Here is a 20,787-nt window from a genome sequence, read left to right as displayed (position 1 = left end):
AAACAACCCCACCAAACCTTCCCTTGCCGTGAGTGAAAGAAATTCCTAATATGATATATAATATTTTGCACATTACAAGATATTCTTTTTGCATTCAGAATTTTAATTTCGTTAAATAATTTACTATTTTATTTTTCGCCTTCTATCGTATTTCGTGTCGTATTTTTTAAATTTTGTTTGTGGATTTGTCAGCGTGATCTAATATAAAAATTAATTTTACTTGATAAAAATTCTGTGTTTTAAAGCTTTTTGAGCGCTTTTCAATTCCATATTGTAGTACAAATAAATAAATATACGAGTAAAAATTAAAGATAAATACTCACGTAAAATAAATAAATGTTACAAAATACAAAATATCGTTTTACGTGAACACTGCTGCTCGCGCAATGAATTTCGATCGAAATAAACCTTTCAAAATACGCGATGTAATCGATGTACATTCCCGATGCGTCCCGACTTACATAAGAACAAAGACTATATAGTTTTTGGTATCACACGAATACACTCGGCATTCTGTAGAAAACAACAAAGGGTAGTTGTAAGAAATAATTGTATCTCATCAAGATAGAAGGAGTAATTTCGGAGGTTAACTGTAATGAGAAAGATACAAGGATGACCAGAATTATTACTGTCGTCAGCATTATTGCCCGCCGGAAAACTACTCAATCTAAGAATAATTGTCGAGAGCTTCTTGATATGTGTGGCATAAGATTTAAGAAAAAATGAAATTGCAAACACGCATAAATCAATTTGAAATCATTTACAATTTGTTAAGCGTCAATCCTAGAGCCCGTTGAACAAGCGATGTTACGTTTTATTTTACGTAATAAATTTATTTTTTATTATAAAACACAAATTTATAAAAAAATACGTATCATTATCGACATAAAAAATAAATTCTATCAATTACATTATTATGATGGCAGAAGGAAAACAAATTAATAGTTATAAATTGACATATTTATAAAAAAGAATATAATTTTAAATAAGTGTTCCGAATTAATTCAGCATCTGTATCTATATTCGTCATTAGTACCTGTGTTTTATTCCTCATCAAGTGCGCCGTTACAGCTACGGTTAATGCAACCAAGCGCATTAGAAATTGTGCTACCGAAGTAATAAGTAAGTTCCTCTGTCATAAGAATATCGATTACTTAATGTTCAAACCTCATGAATTTTATAACAAACTATTAAAATATATATATATATATATTACTTATACAAAATATTGGTTTCTCTATATTTATAGATATTGTATTGAATTACGTATCACATGATTGGATATTTCTCAAATAATTTATTGCAAATAAAAATTATTGCTTTTATTGCACTTATGAGTGTGTCACATCGCCTGATTTGCATTATGTTAGAATGATGTTACAAGTGATTGATTTCGATATATTTGGAAACTCGATATTACTACTCAATAAATATTTTTTATCTCTTAATATTTTTTACCAACAAATTTTATTAGACAGAATAAATGTATAAAAATATTCATTTTTAATAATCTCTATCGCAATATATATAATTTTATTTAATTGTTTCTTTTCTTCGTTTAATTTCTATTAATCCCAAATTTTAACGTAACTTACAAGACATTACGAATATGCATAAACGGCAATTTTATATACCAACAATAATTATCCACATTTTGAAATTAAATTATTGAAAATTAAACTTTTACGTTTCCGATCAATGTTACATATTATACATATTAGTGATAAATTACATTTTATAAACCTAGATTTTATACCGTTATCGTAAATACTACATCTAAACTTTTAAAACATAAATATGGATTTTAAAACATAAATATTTATACATATACATGTAGCAAAGAGAGAATGTGTTATAAATGTCACATGACACAAAGGATATTCCTCATACGCCAGTTCGTGTTTCATACGCGATCATATCAGATATAACGAACTCGACAGTGCAAATGCGTGTGTGTAAATTATTTAATTAATTGCTTGAAACTGAAAAACTTATAAAATAACATGTTCTTTATATCGAAATTTGTGATAATAATCTTATTAAATAAAACTTACGCACATCTCACGCGAGATATGGAAACAATATTACTGCCAACATTAAGTCCGACAGGAGTAAAGGAGGTACGTACGTTTTGCAGTTATTATTCCATTTATTACTCGATCGTCGTTATTTAAGAATTTTAAAATTTTTTTCTTAATTGTTATCTATTTTACAGATATCTATAACACTAAAAGTTTTTGGACGATTGATTCAACTGAATCTGCATGGAAGTGATAGAGTTGTACCGCCTGCGTTCGAAGGATGGAAATATAATGTTAAAAACGTTACAGAAAAATTGTTGGAATTAAACGTATCAAGTCATTGCTATTATTATCATGAAGATCATATCAGCTCTGCGGCCATCGACTTTTGTCATAAACATGAATTGGTCAGTAATATTACAAAAAAAACAAACTGTTTTAAAATTTTTATGTTTTTACTTGTATACTGCATTACTTTTCGTTTTAAATACAAATATAACATGTAAAAAAAATATATCTTCTTAAAATTAGGAAGGACTTGTTTTTATGGAAAACAACACAATAGAGATTCGGCCCTTGCGGAACGAGTTTACGCCTATGTGCTTAATCGACGATTTTAGAGGACAATCAAATCTTTCATTTGGCAAACCTTATGTTATCAAAAGATCACTGCAATATTTTGCTGATTCAAAACTTTACCACCGGGACATGTTTAAACTGAAGCGACGTCACGTACGCAATGCTCGACAAAATTTAACTATAAAACTGGCCGTTTTTTTCGACGAAGCAGCATATCATATGTACATGCCTATTCTGGACAATGATGAGGATAAGTTACGCAATATGATATTAGCATACGTGAACCAAATTCAAGCCTTGTTGCATCATTCAAGTTTCGGTGCTCCTGTTGATATTTCATTGGTAAAGTTGGTAATAATGGATAAACAGCTGTCAAATTTGTCTGCTTTCGACGGTGACCATAAAAAGATGATCAATTTATTTTGCGATTACGTGAATTTTTTGTATTCTGAATACGGGATTGATTCGCTTCAGTGGGACATTGGCCTTTACCTGACCGGAATAAATCTATATGAGTCAGAAAAGGAACAAAAGCATTATGGTGTTGTAGGAAGTTCTTTCTTTAATTCTTCGTGTACACAGAATTCATCGTGCGCCTTAGTAGAAATCGGTTCTACCGGTCCTTACGCAGTCTCGGGTTTTGCGACGTCTCGTATTGCTGCTCATGAGATCGGTCATCTGTAAGTGTATGTATACTTTTTTTATACAATTAGGTATATGATATTTATTAGAAGAATTTTTATATTTGTGCAATTGAAAGATAAAACTGCTCAGAGTTTTTAAGAGATTTAGTTTTTTAAAGTGTAAAACTTTTGAGTAACAACAAAGTATTAAAAATATTGCAGATAAGGCATATTTTCAAACGTAATAATTTAATTGTTCAAAAGATTAGGAATGGAACACGATAATGGCTCTATCGATTCGACGTGTCCGAATGGCAAATACATAATGTCAGATTGGCAATATCTACGGGGACAAGTAACATCACTGCAAATCCAAGTGTGTAATAAGTACACACATATATGTGTAAAATAACACATTTATGTGTGTAATTTAGTTTGGCGTGTAAAAATAACACACTATACTGTGTAAAAAAATTAATTTATACATTTAAACGTATAGTTTAACACGTTTTGCTGTGTATAATATGATATATAATATTAAATGTGGAAACGTGTACTTCTAAATAATTCAAATGTGTAAAAAGCACACACATAAAATAACTGTACACATTTAGATCTTCTTACACACGAGTTTCATGTGCAATTATGAGAAAATGTTTATTAGGTTAGGAAGAAAATTCTTAGCGTTTTTTAAATAGTTGAGCAAAAACACTACGGATTTTCTACTTAAATCTATAATATCTCGTTTATAATGTTCTCTATAATTAAAGAACACTGAATCTTCTAAATATTAATTACACAAATAACATGAATTTATAATACAATAAGTTTATTATTGCATACATTTATTATTTGGATAATTACATTTAGAAAAAGATATTTTATCCATAAAATTCAATACGTTCATGATTTATCAACGGTACATATTTTCTATTTTTTGTTTGAAAAGATGAAAGTGGATAAGGAAACATTAAATCTTTGACATTTTTCACGAAATTTTGTACATTGCAAATTTGCGTAACTTTATATGAATTTATTGTAAAGTCAAAATATTCAGTTTGCAATGTTGAAATAACTAATAAGATTTCTTTGTTAAAAATAAATATTTCATCCACTTCTCCAAATACTGGTAAATCATCTTCATAAAGCAAAATTATACTTTTACAATGATATGTGCTGCCATGCACTATTACTTTTGGTGATCGCATTATTTGGCAAGTCAGCCATTCAGATTCATTAATAATTCTATGAAATATTTTTGCATAAGGCAAATTACACAGAAGGACAGATACTCCAAGTGCTATATAATCCCCTTCATAGAGAAATTTTTTTGAATCGGTACCAGGATATGAAGCTAACATGGAACATAGGCGTGACTGATGTCTGTATGACATTGTAAGAGCCATATTTTTGAAATTACGCACAATCGGCACAAGTGATTTAAAATATGCATGACATGCTTCAAATCTAAAGCACCACTGTTGTCTTGGTGGTCCAAACAATTTGATGTATCTTGGAACATGAATTAAAAAGTGAAACTTTGGTACAATGGAATCTGGATATAAATTAATAAATCGTGTAATGTATACTTCAATCATTCGACTCAATAATTCAATTGATTCTTCGTGTATCTCATAAGCAAGACAAACATTCATGATTTGCAATAGCATAATATAACAATTTATGTGCTCAATGAGATGTGGATTTTCACATTGTATCCAATTTGCAATTAACAAAGGCAACATGTGTGCTAGAGTGAATATTTGTGCTGCACTTTGTCGTAAGCTACCATCAACAAGATGATCACGAAGAATTAGAGCAGGTTTATCTTTCTTAAAATGACCATAATCAAAATGAATAATACGTTTATTGAATTGTTCAAGTGTAAACAACTGCAGTTCAAAAATGCAATACTTTAATAAACGACGAATGGCAATTTCTACAGGGTCTTCGATGAGAATATGCATACAATCTTGAGGCAGACATAGTGTCACATCTACATTAGGACTTTGCAACAGAGGACTCTTATTCATCACTCCATATGTTTTTTGCCAAAATTTTTTCGCTGCCTTTGTTAATGTACAGTCAGTTACAATTTCGATATGATTGTTGTGAATTGTCTTATTACGAATCATAAAACTATCATCACGAAAATGATTTTTATACTCTTCAGATGTCGTCAAACAGGAACGACAAAACCGATAAGCTGAAACCGATTCTTTAAAGCCACCTAGTAATGCAGCAGCAGGAGTATCTCCTGCGCAAAATAATAATGAGCCTTTAAAATTCTTTGTTTCTGTTCCAACGTTTATAGTAATACCCTCATTTTCTAATTTTACAATGTCTTTTATAAATGGCTCTAAAACCTTCTTCAAAACTTTTGGTTTTTTCAAATATTCTGTTTTTAAAATCGCATATAATTGAATGGCATTCTTTGACGATCTAAATTCAGGATATATGTTCCCTAATGTCCAGTAAAATACTGACAATTTTTGACTCTTTGAGGCTGCACCCAAAGGATTGGCAATACCGAGATCATCATAATAAAGAATTACAGCTAACGTATTATTATGATTGCAAAAAAAGTCAGTCTCTCGATAGTAACTTCCATCCAATACTGTCCGATAGATTCCCGATTTATGTGACTTTGGTTTCTCGATATTTGATCTGATTTCATCGTTTTCCAACAAATTTTTCAAATTTTTGAAAAAAGGCACGATGTAAGCATCACAAGTAGTTTCACAAATCTCTGTTACTTTTCCAATGGAACGTTTCTTCTTTTTCCAAACAAGCTTTTTATCATGTATATATTTTTCTGCTGATACCATATTAAATTTTTGTATTAATATTTTATCTAGGGCTTTTTTCGATTGGACAGATGAAAATAGTGAGGATGGTGGATGTTTCTCAGTATATATCTTCTTAATATCTTGAAAATTCACTAAATTTGTATTAGAATCCATTGTGTTTTGAATTTCTTGCTGAAAAAATGATATAAATATTGAGTTTTATCTAGAAATATATAAAAGAAATAGATCATTCAAGATAATAATTATAACCAACTACTATAATCGCTGAATACATGTCCAATAAATGAGTTATTGTATCCATGATGTGCTCAATAGCCGTATGAGACATTTTACATTTTTCTCGAATGTTTACAAGAAAATGTGCGACGTGCCATTGTAAACGTTCTGTAGCTGTTTCTAATGTTGGTTCTTGACTTTCATCTAAGTGACAAAAATTAAAAACATATAGAATGATACTAAAATATTTAAATCTCTAATAATTCTCAAAGCTAAAGATATAATAATAGTAATCACAATAACAATCATTGAAATAAAAGTAAGCATTTTCAATATCTTGTATATAATTTATTAATTTAATGTGAAGAAGCTATTCTTGATATTATGTTAATATAAAAACAATGATAAATAATAATTAATCAAATTATGGAGATTTCAAAGTTACATTTCTTACCTTCAAATGATTCATCATGTATTATACTGGCATGACTTCCCGTACGAAAAAAAACTACAGGAAACTATTTAAAAAAACTATTAAAAAACTATTGAGAAAACTATTAAAAAGTATTGAAAAACCATAGGAACACTATTGAAAAACTATTGGATCACTATTAAAAATCTATTGGAAAACTATATGAAAACTGCAGTTTTCAACTCAGCAGTATTTTCGTCTCTAATAGTGCTGAATATTATTAGCAAAACTATTAAGGATAATATTGAATAAACTTTTAGAAAATTCTAGTTTTAATACAAACAAAATGATATTGAGAATAACTAAAAAATAAATTATTGAATTATCAGTAGTTTTGCAGAAGATTCAATAGTTTTTTTACTTCTTTTAATTAACTATGAGTTTATAATAGATATTTAATAATAGGTAACTATATAAGTAAATTTTATAATAAATAATTATTTTTTGTAATAAGTTTATTTACTAAAAGAACAGATGCAATCACTCATAATTAATATAGATACAACTACATTATTATTTGTGTCAAATGTGTATGTAATACACACATAATATGATTTATAAATATTTGTTAGTTAATAAATATTATTATAAGACATGTGTATTAATGAAATATTATTTATTCTCTATAACTTTATATAATTTACATTTATATATAAAATTTGTATAATATAAAATATTATAAACTTTTATTTTTTAATAATATTTTATTATAATATTTGGCAAAACTTATATAAAATAATTTATCCGCAGAAATTAAATTGGCACATAGTTAAAAGTTAAAATATTATATATTTTATTATAAAAAAAAATGTCAAGGTGACACATCCGGAACTGATATACTTCCAGCTTTTATACTGGCAATTCCAAAAAACTAAAATAAAAATGTAGTTCAACGTTACATTAATGATTCTGATGAGTTTTTGATGCCCGAGGTACAGCATTATTGCACTTTTGCCGTATTGCAAGTTTGAACAGCTTTGTACTATCCTTCGTACACTCAAATTTTGAAAATACATGTGCTTTAACAAAATCAAGGCATGTTAGAAGCATGTCAAATCTTATTTTGATAATAATAAATAGTGAAGACTGGTTTTTACAAGAAATATTTTTATTGAATTTTATGTCAAATTGCATTTATAAAAATCTTTCTGCTGAGAAAAAGTATGCAGTATTCGAAGTAAAACACAAATTAACCAGACAGCAGTAAACTTTTAAAGTAAAAGATTATATAAGATCAAATTCAGACAGTACGAAAATGTTCCAGTCTTTATATTATTTAATAAACTGTTATATTTGTATCTTTACCTTCAATTGCTTCGATGCGATTTGGATCGAGACGCGGCTTAGCTTTAGTAGCTGTACCTTTCATAGTATTTGGGATTTTTCCCGTTAAGCTACAAGATGCTAATTCTTCTTTAGTAAACATAACTGATAGCAAATCGCACGTATATTGTGATACGCTACTTTTGTTGCAATTTTTTATTAAAGAGGCATTGAGAAAATATTTGCCTTTTCCGCCGAGATTTCAATCTGTTTTTCGTGCAAATAAATAATACAAATTAAATAATACAAATAGTTTTTATAAACATACTTTAAATTAAAATAAATAATCATTAGATAACTCACATCATTAGATGACTTTTTACTGGGCATATTGAATCTTCTGTCGCTGCATTCATCTATAGTATTCTACAAATATATTAGAAGAAAACATTAGATTATACCAATTAGTAGCGTAAAGAAACATTAAAAATTATAGCTTGAAATATATATTATGATGTTTGGAACAAAATTTGATATTAAGAACGAACCTCATTAGTAAAATAGGGAATAGGCTCTTCATCAACTCGCGATTCAGAACTTCGTTTATCTGTAAACTATAATAATTTCATAATTAGCTTTCAAATGTATTTCATTTTCCTAAACTAAAGTTTCGTTTAAATATATTTAAGGTATTTATTAAATGTGACAATTTCAATTAATAGAGAAGCATATATTATTATTATACTTTGCATTCAGAATAACATTAAATTAAAGCGATACAGATAAATATTAAAAGTACTATTTATACATAATTATTATTTCAATATTTTTACTATTCTGTAATATTACTAAAATCATGTCATATATTCTTGAAACATTTATGAAAAATATGTTACTTTGTGAGAAGGGAAACTAACCTTATAATTAGTAGTAGGATTGAGTTTTGAAGTTGAAGGTGCAGTCTCCAGAAGATTTTTACCCAAAAACTATAATTAAATAAACGTTATTATTAACGTATATATTTAACGTATATATTTAAGTATTAACGTATATTATTAATTGACTAAACAGAAAGTTATTAAAAATTTTAATATACAATTTTATAAGTGTTACCAAATGAACATTTTCATTAATCTTCTCCAAATTGCTCAGAACAGTTTCCGTCATGTCTTTCATCTTTGGCAGATCTAAAAATCTAATATAAAAAAGTTATAAATAAAGAAAAAATGGTACAAATTTAAATACGATACGATATTTAAATACTTAATGACATAGGAAAGTACTCTCTTAATGTACAAATGACAAAATACAAAATGTACTAAAATTTCTAAAATTAAAAAATTCAGTTTCTGATGGATTAATATAACAGTGTACGAGTTATAATATAACGAATAACAAACTTTCTAAGGAATGTAGAGTAACCCGTAGTGCAGCGTTTTCTTTTTTTAACGATTCATTTTCGAACTTCAATAAGTCATTCTTCACACTCAAATCATTTTTTGACATTTTGGAATAATTTTCTTTATCTGAAGATGTTCCATAGTCAATCTATTTACAAAAGAGGAAGAAATCGTATCATTACTTTTGAAAACTTTAGATTATTGTTTTTCCTATTTCAAAACATAAAAATAAATATTTACTTCAATTGGAGCTCTTTTAAATGTTTTTAATTCTTTAAGTAATTGTAATGATTTTGATTCATTAATTTCATTTTTTGTTACACCAACTTTGTTCTATATTCAAAAAAAGTTCAAAATTATTATACAATATAAACGTATTTATATTAGTATTTAAAGTTATATGTTATTTATAAAATTAACCATTTTTTTCTTTGAACGTATTTCACTATTTTCATCATCATCACTCCATTCTTTTCTTCGTATTATTTTTCGATCTTCTTTGGTTGGTTGTAATACGCCATATTCTGTTAAATTATCTCTATACTCGCACATTTTTACCCATTCTTAAAAATTAGAATCAGAAAAATTTTAATACAATTATTCAACAAATATTATCTTAAAGATACACATACAATCAGGGCTTAATTTTGACCGGAATGGCGTTTCAATTTTTTTTTAATCTGAAATTTAATATTTATTTAATAAATATCAGAAAAAGAAATATCTTTTTCATGCGTTCCGGTTCTTATTTTTTTAGAAATTAAGCCCTGCGTACAATTCAATTAAAATTATGGTTATAACTTTAATCAAAGTTAATTAAAAAAAAAATGGTGATCATATATAATAAAATACAACTATCTATCGAAACTCTCTTTATATATCTATATGTACATATGCCAGTCTATTAATCAAAAGTATAGATGTCTACAATAAATAATATTAAATTATTATACTTATTACTTACCTCCAAAAGCAAAGTAACTTAACCACAACCACCTGCCATTGACACGTTTTCAATCGTTTTTTCATATTTGATGTCGGTGCAATGTCGCAATTAGGCCATTTTATTTCAACTTCAATATTGTTTTCGATTAATCTGGCAAATTCTTCTTTTTCTGTGACTTTTTGCAGAAGCCAATCTTGATAACCAATTGCTATCTTTTTATCCTCGTTAACAAATTCAAGCAGAATACAGTCGTTATCATTCATTTTTACTATTGTTTTGCAAGCAGTTGCTATTATAATATTATAATAACTACTATAATCTGCTGAGATCTGTTGACAATTATACACATTTACCGCAATATTATAAATCTGACTTAGAGAATAAGAACACAACACACGAGTGACCAGAAACAATTGCAAGGTATAATCTTACTCAGTAGCGCTCGCGATTCTTGCCGCTGCGCTGATTGGTTGCTAGCGCTCTTTGATGACATAGCGTCCGCGTATTGGCTGTGTATGGTCACATGTCCTAAATAGAATTATAATTTTCAATGAGGACACTTATTCTCATTGGCCGCTCATAACCTGCTGACAACACCGCACATTGCTATCTGTTCTTTTGTCCATGTTGTTTACCGGCAATGGCGACAAATGTTGTAATTGTGAAATCTCGTGTCCACGTGCAGTGAATAAATAATAATATTGTTTGATATATTTTTTCAATTTATTATGTATATTAGTTAAGTTTTGAGATATAAAATAACATAAAAAATGACTAATACATCAAGAGGACCATATAAAAAGTATTTGGTCGACATTGTAGAAGAAATACCTGTGACAACCATTCGTTCTCGTCGAGCTCGCTTTTCAGCAGGAAGAGAAAAACAAAGAATAGTAGAAGTTGAGGTTAGATTATATATTTATATTATCTATTTAAATAAAAAAACATTGTATTGAAAATTTATTTGTATAAACTTGTATTCTCATGTTTTTGACATAAACTTAGTGACAACTTTCATTGAATGCAGTATACATTCAATGACTATTTATATGAATAATCTCTATTTAATTATTTAATTATTTTATAATAAAATAAAGCTTTATTGTTATTTTTTTCAATTATTTATTACAGGTTCCAATTTCCGATAAACTTTCTAACAATGAAAATACGAGGAATCATGATATCCAAGACAATGATGATTCTACTATTGATATTGAAGAATATAGTAATCAATTCCAAGATAATGCAATTAGAATTGACAGTGACAATGAGACAATTGTAAGCAGAAGAAGCTTAGGAGAATCAAACAGCAGTCAAGCTGATTCTGACTTCTCCAGTGAAAATGAAAATAATTTAGAAAAAAATTATCTTAATTATTCTGAAGATGAAAACAGTGATAATTATAATAATGATAATGTAGATATTCACAAAAATAAAAGCGATAGTGAAAGTAATGAAGACAACGAAGAATATGAGAATCAAATACAGGTAATTTCAAGAAATTTACTATTTAAAACTACTATTTTATTGAAATAAATGTTATATTGGCATTGAGAATATAACATTAAAGAAATAGAGAATTATAAAACTAAATAGTAATAAAAAAAAATTGATCACAATTAATAAATTCAAGGCAACATACAATGTAAGAAGTAATTCCTATTTCAGAAAATAAATAACCTACAATTATTTAAAATAATATAAATGCTTTGCTTTTACAAACTATTTTTTTGTTTTTCCAGAATATGCATTCAGTAAGAATAACGTTCATCATAACATGGATGTATATTTAATGTATATGTATAAAATTTTTTTTGCAGGATATAATACGGGTTCCCATATATGAAGGATGTAATTTGACCAAAGAAGAAAGCCAATTATTAATTATGGGAACAGCTATTCGAAACAAAATGACGGACGTAGGATTGGAAACTTTACTTAAAATTGTAGATTGCCATTTGCCACATACGCAATACAATTCGAAGTATCATTTTCTTAAAACGTTTCCAAAGGTACAAGCTAATATATATTACTTTTGTTCAAAATGTTTAATAATATTGAAGTTTGAAAACTGCAACAGAATGGAATGCAAAAATTGCGAAAAAATTTACAATCGTCGTCGATTGCAAAGACAATTTAATTATTTTTATCATCTTCCATTGAAGGAACAATTAATAGAACTAGTAAACACAAAGTTATTTACATATTTTAGAAAAATGTCATATGAAAGCGATGTTATAAATGGAAACATATATTATCAGTTGAGAGAAAAAAATATTATTTCTGATCAAGACATTAGTATTCAATGGAATACAGATGGCGTAGAAATATTTAATTCGTCAAAATATTCTATATGGCCTATCCAAGTATCTATTAACGAATTACCTTATAGAATTAGACGTGATAATATTTTACTTTGTGTGTGGATTATGGTTCAATTCTGAGAAACCACCTATGGAACTTTTTCTTAGACCATTTATAGACGAACTTCTTGAGTTACATATTAATGGAATTGAATGTAATACATTCAACCATCAAGAACCTATATTGATTAAAGTTCATACGCTTTTCTCACCAGTTGATTCAGTTGCTCGACCTTTGATTCAAAATATTAAACAATTTAATGGAAAATATGGATGCTCTTATTGTCTTAATAAAGGAGAACACATTGCTATTGGAAGGGGGTACACACGAGTATATCCAGGTGGTAAGGGAGTAATGCGTACGATAACAAAACATAACATATATGTTGAAAGGGCAGTTGAAAAACGGAAAGCAGTAAAAGGTGTTAAGGGGCCTTCTATTACAATGCTTCTGCCTACTTTTGATGTGATTCATTCATTTCCACCAGAATACACGCATTCGTGTTTATTGGGTGTCACAAAATTGTTCAGTACGTCTTGGTTTGATTCCAAAAATAACAATAAAGATTGGTATTTAGGTTCTAAAATCACTGAATTCAACGAAAAATTACTTGCTATTCAACCTCCTTGTGAAATTACGAGAACTCCACAATCAATGAAAGATAGTAAATTTAAAGCAAATGATTGGAAATATTTTTTATTGTATTATTCGCTGATTTGTCTAAAAGATTTAATGCCACAGAAATATATTAAACATTGGTTGTTGTTTGTATACAGTATAAATATTTTTTCAAAAACAAAAATTGAAGAAGACGAGTTATTTAAAGCAAAAACGGCACTTCGCGAATTCGTTTTAAATGTGGAGTCGTTGTACGGAAAGGAGTATATGAAATACAATGTACACCTATTGCTTCACATACCAGAGTATGTAAGAAATTACGGTGCTATTTGGGCTTGGTCAGCGTTTCCTTTTGAACATTTTAATGGCATTATAGCAAGTTTATTTCATGGAACTCAATGTATACCTTTGCAAATCTGTAAATTATATTCCAGATTAAGATATATTAAACAACAATGTGAAATTTTCAATAGACCAAACTGTAGTGTTCAGGGAAAAGCTATATTTCGATATATAACGAAGAAAACTAAAATTATGAAATGTATTGAATTTGGAGATGAATTAAGAATATTTGGAAAATCGACAGAAATGCAGCTATCCTTAAGACAAAAATTATTGATTGAACAGTTTTTAAAAGAAACAATTGAAAACAATGTCCAGTCATTTCAAAGGTTTACATATAATAATACTTTATATCACAGTTTTAAATATTCTCGCCTCATCAAAAGAAATAACAGTACAGTATTATTAGAAAATCGGTCATTGATGATTATTTCAGATTTAATTTTACTTAAGACGTCAGACTTGCAAACTAAGAAGTATATAGTTCTTGGTAAAGAGTTACAAATCATTGATGAAGAAGTTTGTAAATATAAAACTATATCTTCGAAAATGTTTTCATTTATTGCCCGACACACAAATAATGATGTTTGTAATTTTTTTTCTGCTATACGTAAAAAATGCGTTTATATTCCTTACAAAGATGATAAATTATGCATTATTCCTCTGGTCAATACTTTGGAAACGGATTAAGAATAAAATACTTGTAATAATATATATGGATAGGTATACATATATGTATACACACACATTTGACATAAATAATAATGTAGTTGTATCTATATTAATTACGATTGCATCTGTTTTTTTAATTAATAAATTATCACAAAGAAATAATTATTTATTATGAAATTCACTTATATCCGTAAATCTAAAAATATCTATAATAAACTCATTGTTAATTAAATAAAAGAAGTATGTACAAAAATTATTGGATCTTCTGCAAAACTACTGATAATTCAATAATTTATTTTTCAGTTATTCTCAATATCAATTTGTTTGTATTAAAACTAGAATTTTCTAAAAGTTTATTCAATATTATCCTTAATAGTTTTGCTAATAATATTCAGCACTATTAGAGACGAAAATACTGCTGAGTTGAAAACTGTAGTTTTCATATAGTTTTCCAACAGATTTTTAATAGTGATCCTATAGTTTTTTAATAGTGTTCCTATGGTTTTTCAATACTTTTTAATAGTTTTCTCAATAGTTTTTTAATAGTTTTTTTAAATAGTTTTCTGTAGTTTTTTTTTGTACGGGTTAACTGATTTTCATCTTCAATTTGCTGGGTTACCTCATTTAAAGTGGGAGACGCAGTAGGATGTTTTCTAAATAAATGCTGGCGAAAAGATTTCCATTTCTTAAATGTAGCACCGCAACTAGGTTGAACACATGTAATCCTGAAGTATGGGTCTTGTTTACGATTGCGAATGTAATGTTGCATTAATCGATAATACGAAATACATTTGAACAAACACATGTCACACTGAAATGTATTTCCATTCTCATAATTTTCCATCTTTATATAGCATTGGTATTGTATACGAGAATTTTCGCTAAATTTTAATAATTATGTACGATTTCCAAGCGCGTGCGCGAAAAAACCATTCCGTTTAGCAACAGTTGATTGCGGCATCGGACTTCGATTGTTTCATCAATTGTTTCGACTGGGCGTAAATCGTGTGTGGATCGTACGTTGTACAAAATATCACAGATTTCAATATCACAGAAATATCACAGAGGAAATTCATTATTCGCAAATTTTAAGAAAAAATCGATTAGATTGATAATGGAAAAAAAGTATATTGTTTAATTGAAGGCCGTTGCAAATGCATTAAGTTTATGCCTGAAGAAAACACATCAGAAATTGAGATTATCCGACGCAAACTGAAGGAAGCCAGTAAAACTGACAATGTCCTTAATATGATGCTGCAACAAAAAATGATAATTTTACAAAAACCTGATCCAGATCGAGATAACAAGTTGTGTGATTTGGAAGACAACAACGAAGTTGCTGACAAAAGTGAGATTACAGTGCTACTGATACCAGTGCGTGCAAACACTACAACAGAATTAATAGACTCTTTTTCTTCCGTTCATAAAGATAATGAGTCTATCGTAAAAATATTATATACAGAGCCTATTGATGATGGTAATAGTTCGTCTAATCTAGTAGATATTCAACAATCAGCCTGCTACTCGGTAAGTTGTAATAAAATCTTATCATAAAAATCAGATTATATATATTTACTTTTTGCTTATAAATTCAAATTTGGTATAAAATTTAATTAGGATATAAAAGAAGAAAATGAAAAGAAAAAAGTAGATAAGCTTCTAATCGATTGTCCAAGCAGTTCAAAACGATCTAAAACTGAAGACAACATAATACATTCAGTAAAGCCACAAGTGACAGGACCTGATTCCATTCGTCATCCAATAATTTTACCATCTATTACATCAGATTTGCAAAAAAAATTGAACGATATTGGATTATTAAAGGCTCAGAAGAACTTTATAGCATTCTGGGCTGCACATTTGTCTTATGTGACAAATCAGTGGCCGACAAAGTCGGATTATCAAAATTTTGCTCAAAGTATTGTTGCAGCTTATCCTGCACTTGCAGATATCGGTGGTGGCTGTGTAATATATATACTTATTTTTTCCATCATGACTTTTGCAATCTTCTTTTTGTTATATTTTTAAAATATTTTGTTTCTGTATTTTAAATATATCCATCTTTTCTTTTATATAGACCCTAGTCAAAAGTCAATTAAGTGTTTGGATTAGGAATCATCGAGTGCTAGAAAAACGACAATCTCAAAAGAGAAAGAAAGATGAGGAGGGAGAAATTCCATTTGTAATTGTTCAAGCTAGTATTGCTAAAAATGTTGATCGGTTAGAAAATAATTACATCTTTTACATTAATAAATTTGAGACAAAAAATAATACATAATATAATTAAAAAAATTTTTTTTATAGAGCGACCGATTATGTTACCAACACAGATATACAAAATGCTTTAAAAGAACTAGAGAAAAAATGTGTTGGAAACAAAAACATTTCTCACATGAAGCATCTCCTCAAGATAACAATATCTCATCGAAGGCCATGGATTGATGAAGCGAAACGAATAGTTGACATTGTGCATAAGTATCCTCAATTAAACAATTATGAGCTGGTATGTTTTGTATAACATATATTTATTTATCAAATTCTTAATTGAATATTATTTATTTATATACTTTTTTCTATTATTGTGTACAGATACTTTCTGAATTTTTAGAGTTAAAAAATATTACAGAAAAAGCGCTGTTTGACGAAATTGAAAAAATGATTGAGAAATTGACGAAATATTACTTAATAAAAAAACCAAACCAAACTAATAATAATAAAGTCTTTATCATGCAAAATTTATGTGCTGATCTCACAAAGAGAAACAAAAACTTTCCTGCTTTATTTACTGTAAAAGACGTTAGTATTGATTATATATAGTATTGATTACTGTTATGCTTTTTTTTATGAAAAATAATTATTTAATAAAATATTTAACTTTAAACAAATTTGTTCTCAGGTATTGGGAGATATAAATAATTTAACTACAAATGAAGGCGATGCACCTCGTGTAGTTATGTACACAGATGGTCAAGATATTATAATTGCCTACTTGATAGCAGATGCTGAAATAAAAACACAAATTCCTCAACCTACAATAGAAAAAATCATCGCTGGATTGTTTGCTTCTTATTATGTGTGGAACAGGAAATTTCCGGCAGCTTATGTAAATGTTTTAAATTTTATAAGTTATGAGCTTTTGAAGTCTCCGCTGCCAACTACTACTACTACTATTCAAAAGTTTATTCGTTCTCGCGATAATATTTTAAAAGATTTAGGCACTATAGATAACTCACAGAATACCTCTTAACTTATGAGTTACCATATTATATATATTATTACTTATTCTTCATTTACCATTAATTTTTTTACCAAAGACTACAATAAAAAATCTAAGTCATTCTTGTGTGTACGATAAGATCATAACAAACAGTATTGTTTTTTTTTGTTTTCTTTTTTTCTATATTATGTGAAAGAATTTGTTTTCAGATGTTCTTTATATATTGTAATTTCACATACATATAACATATAAAGGACATTATATATATATATAATCCAAAGATATTAAATAAATAATTTATAAAAATTAATAACTGTTATTAATTTACAAAATTAATAATAAATAATTAATCAATTAACACATTAAGTTATATATTTAAAATGTGTAATTTTTTGATATTAGGAATACACTTATTGTCGTTATAATTTATAAAAAATTATTATGTTTTTATAAATTATAACGACAATAAGTGACCTATTTCTAATATCAAAAAATTACACATTTTAAATATATAATTTAATGTGTAAGCGTGTGAAAAATACGCATTTAACTGTGCAAAATTACACAGATAAAACGTGTAAAAAAATAACACGCGTACAAATGCGTAATAAGTGACTACATGATTTTACACACTTTAAGTGTGTATTTTTTACACACTTGGATTTGCAGTGATGGTCCGCATGTAGTCGTAACATTACGAAAAATCTGTGGAAAGAAAAACCGTGTCTTTTTGATCACACGAGACGAGAAGAGACCGATGATCCATATGTACTGGGCCATTCACGTTATCACGATTTACCTGGAAGGGAATGGACTGCCAAAGCACAATGTGAATTATTTTTACGCGACAAAGATGCAAACGTAGTCACGTTGCATGATGTATGTCAAGTCTTACAATGCGAAACGCCTGACAGAAATAGGAATTTCTTCGCGGGACCTGCGTTGGATGGTATGTCTTTTTTGTAATTAGAAACTTTAATTAAAATTTTGAACTAAATTTTTTTCAGGAACTAATTGTGCACTCGGAAAGGAATGTCGCGGCGGAGAATGCATGGCCGTTATCACACCACCATACATTTTTTCGTATTGTGAAGACGATAATTGGAGTGAATGGAAAGAAGACTCTTGTAAAAGCAATTGCTTGACGAAATCCAAAGGCGTGGTAATCAAACGACGTTTTTGCAAACATGGTATTTACAAAACGGCTAGTTGTGATGGGCCATATTACGACGTGGTTCTGTGTAATGACTCCAGCCTTTGCACTGAAGAACGCTTTACGATTGCCGAATATACTGCTCTAAAATGTACTGAACTTAGCCTAAAAATAAAAAGACAGGGCAAAGAATATTTCAAGTACGAACCGTTAAATGAGCCAGGAAAGCAGGCCTCCCATATCGTCGAGGAACCGTGGAGAGCCTGTACCATACACTGCCTACGTGAAGAAGAAATATCTGCTAATTACAGTCTGTTTTTTTCCTATGCACCACGCCAGGAAATGCTCGACTTAAAAATCGAACCATACTTTCCAGATGGAACGTGGTGTCACGAGAGTAGTATATGGCAGGTATGGGGCGTCACAACAAACCCCCACCACCTACCCCATATTTGACCCACTGACCTACATTTGGTCTGGCGTCAAAACAAATGACGTCACAGGGAGGGGAGAGGGAAAAGATGGCGGCAGTGGGTCCAACATGGTGGACGTCTACAAGATGGCGGCTGTTGACAAGATGGCGGCTGTTGACAAGTGATTTTTATTTTTCGGAATTGAGAAAAATCCAAGCTGGGTTCGAACCTGGATCGCTGGATTTCTAGTCCTGGTCTTATTCTGCTGGGCTACCTATACATCTAATGATAGTAAAATGGTGTGTCGTATTTATGGCTATGGGACCTGGCAGGGAAGGGATGTATATATGCTGAGACCGCGTCTATATGATGTACCCTGGACTCTGTGGCAGGTATGGAACATGTAAACAAACGACGTCACACAGTCGCCTCTAGTCTGCGAAGGGAAGGGATGTACACAAGGTGATTCAAAATAACCTGATGTCCTTGCAATGCCATATTCTTGAGCGAATTCTGAGACGATTTTTCCTTTTACAAAATTTTGTCCGAAGCTTAGTTTTCGAGTTATAATTGAAAATAGTTTGCTACTTACGAGTCCGATACAACGGACAGGCAGGGACGGTGCAATGCGTCATGAGACGACAGTAAACACTTGACAGTCTCATTATACATTGCGCGTCCCTGCCTGCCCGTTGTATCGAACTCGTAAGTTGCTACCTATTTTCAATTATAACTCGAAAACTAAGCTTCGGACAAAATTTTGTAAAAGGAAAAATCGTCTCAGAATTCGCTCAAGAATATGGCATTGCTAGGACATCAGATTATTTTAAATCACCCTGTATATGTTGGGGCCGCGTCTATACGAGGTACCCCGGACTCTCTGGCAGATATGGAGCATGTAAACAAACGACGTCACACAGTCGTTTCTAGTCTGCGAAGGGAAGGGATGTATATGTGCTGGGGCCGCGTCTATATGAGGTACCCCGGACTCGCTGGCACGTATAACGAACAAAAGAATGACGTCGCAGCGACGAATGATCATGCGACTTTTAGTTTGATATTTGGTGTGATGGTTAAGGGGTCGAGCGCGCGATATTGCGTGAACGGGGTGAGCGTCAGCCACCCGTTTTCGCAGATTGAGCGTGCTGTAAAAATTGACGATGGCGAGTGGAGCGTGCAGGAACATGTGAAAAGGGGAAGGAAACGAATGCAAGAAATGAAATACAAAATCGTTTATTTGGAATTTTTTTTTAAAAATACATAATTGAACATTACAGTCAAAATATAAAAATATTTTATTCGACTTACTGAATACATTCTAAAAATATTATTTCAAAGCGCGCATCGAAAAATGTTAAATATATGAAAAAAATGTTTTATTTTAAATTTTTAAAAATACATCGTTGAATATTACAACAAGTACTAGTAGGTAGTTTCGTTTGCTCATTCTTTTTGCAAAGAAAAATTTTGCGATATAAGCATACTATCAGTCTGTCGTTTTGGTTATAATCATCGGTGAAAAGACGAAGAAATTGCTGAAGGCTGTAACCAAGAGACAAATAGTAAAGAAACACGCAGCAATATTGACCGCATGTTTGCGAAAAAAATCCTTGTAGCTGCTCGGTGTTCCATCGATACGTGATGGAATTTCGTCGAAGTCGCAGATGAAATCGTTGAT

General features: G+C 29.5%; 2 protein-coding genes and 2 long non-coding RNA genes across 4 annotated transcripts; 2 read left to right on the top strand and 2 right to left on the bottom strand.

Annotated features, from left to right (window-relative positions):
• Positions 1-1,400: 1,400 nt before the first annotated feature.
• On the top strand, positions 1,401-3,549 carry LOC137000848 (uncharacterized). The gene is made up of 2 exons (XR_010891020.1): positions 1,401-2,120; positions 2,216-3,549. It is a non-coding gene; the product is annotated as an uncharacterized lncRNA (long non-coding RNA).
• Positions 3,156-10,036, bottom strand: LOC137000847 (uncharacterized). Its single transcript, XM_067358374.1, has 7 exons — positions 9,805-10,036; positions 9,385-9,717; positions 9,098-9,171; positions 8,902-8,970; positions 8,533-8,598; positions 8,348-8,410; positions 3,156-3,278 (listed from the first exon to the last, which is right to left on the bottom strand). The coding sequence occupies exons 2-7, from the start codon at positions 9,488-9,490 to the stop codon at positions 3,198-3,200; spliced, it is 459 nt and encodes a 152-aa protein (XP_067214475.1). The 5' UTR covers positions 9,491-9,717; positions 9,805-10,036; the 3' UTR covers positions 3,156-3,197.
• Positions 6,618-8,324, bottom strand: LOC137000849 (uncharacterized). Its single transcript, XR_010891021.1, has 2 exons — positions 8,027-8,324; positions 6,618-7,740 (listed from the first exon to the last, which is right to left on the bottom strand). It is a non-coding gene; the product is annotated as an uncharacterized lncRNA (long non-coding RNA).
• An 894-nt stretch (positions 10,037-10,930) lies between the features above and the next one.
• Positions 10,931-13,104, top strand: LOC137000846 (ABC transporter H family member 2-like). The gene is made up of 4 exons (XM_067358373.1): positions 10,931-11,235; positions 11,462-11,818; positions 12,151-12,342; positions 12,543-13,104. Exons 1-4 carry the CDS (start codon positions 11,101-11,103, stop codon positions 12,555-12,557), a joined length of 699 nt encoding a protein of 232 aa, XP_067214474.1. The 5' UTR covers positions 10,931-11,100; the 3' UTR covers positions 12,558-13,104.
• Positions 13,105-20,787: the final 7,683 nt, after the last annotated feature.

This window comes from Linepithema humile, chromosome 6, assembly GCF_040581485.1.
Source record: "Linepithema humile isolate Giens D197 chromosome 6, Lhum_UNIL_v1.0, whole genome shotgun sequence".
NCBI lineage: Eukaryota > Metazoa > Arthropoda > Insecta > Hymenoptera > Formicidae > Linepithema > Linepithema humile.
The sequence above is the reverse complement of the archived record's forward strand: the minus strand, read 5'-3'. Positions and strand labels throughout refer to the sequence as shown.

What these genes read in the sequence shown, in the direction of transcription:
- LOC137000846 (XM_067358373.1), top strand. Translation starts at nt 11,101, where the DNA reads ATGACTAATACATCAAGAGGACCATATAAAAAGTATTTGGTCGACATT. An exon ending in AAAGAATAGTAGAAGTTGAG is followed by an intron (nt 11,236 to 11,461) that starts GTTAGATTATAT and finishes TATTTATTACAG; the next exon opens with GTTCCAATTTCCGATAAACT. An exon ending in AATATGAGAATCAAATACAG is followed by an intron (nt 11,819 to 12,150) that starts GTAATTTCAAGA and finishes TTTTTTTTGCAG; the next exon opens with GATATAATACGGGTTCCCAT.
- LOC137000847 (XM_067358374.1), bottom strand. Translation starts at nt 9,490, where the DNA reads ATGTCAAAAAATGATTTGAGTGTGAAGAATGACTTATTGAAGTTCGAA. An exon ending in TTAATGAAAATGTTCATTTG is followed by an intron (nt 8,971 to 9,097) that starts GTAACACTTATA and finishes ATTTAATTATAG; the next exon opens with TTTTTGGGTAAAAATCTTCT. An exon ending in ATCCTACTACTAATTATAAG is followed by an intron (nt 8,599 to 8,901) that starts GTTAGTTTCCCT and finishes AAATTATTATAG; the next exon opens with TTTACAGATAAACGAAGTTC.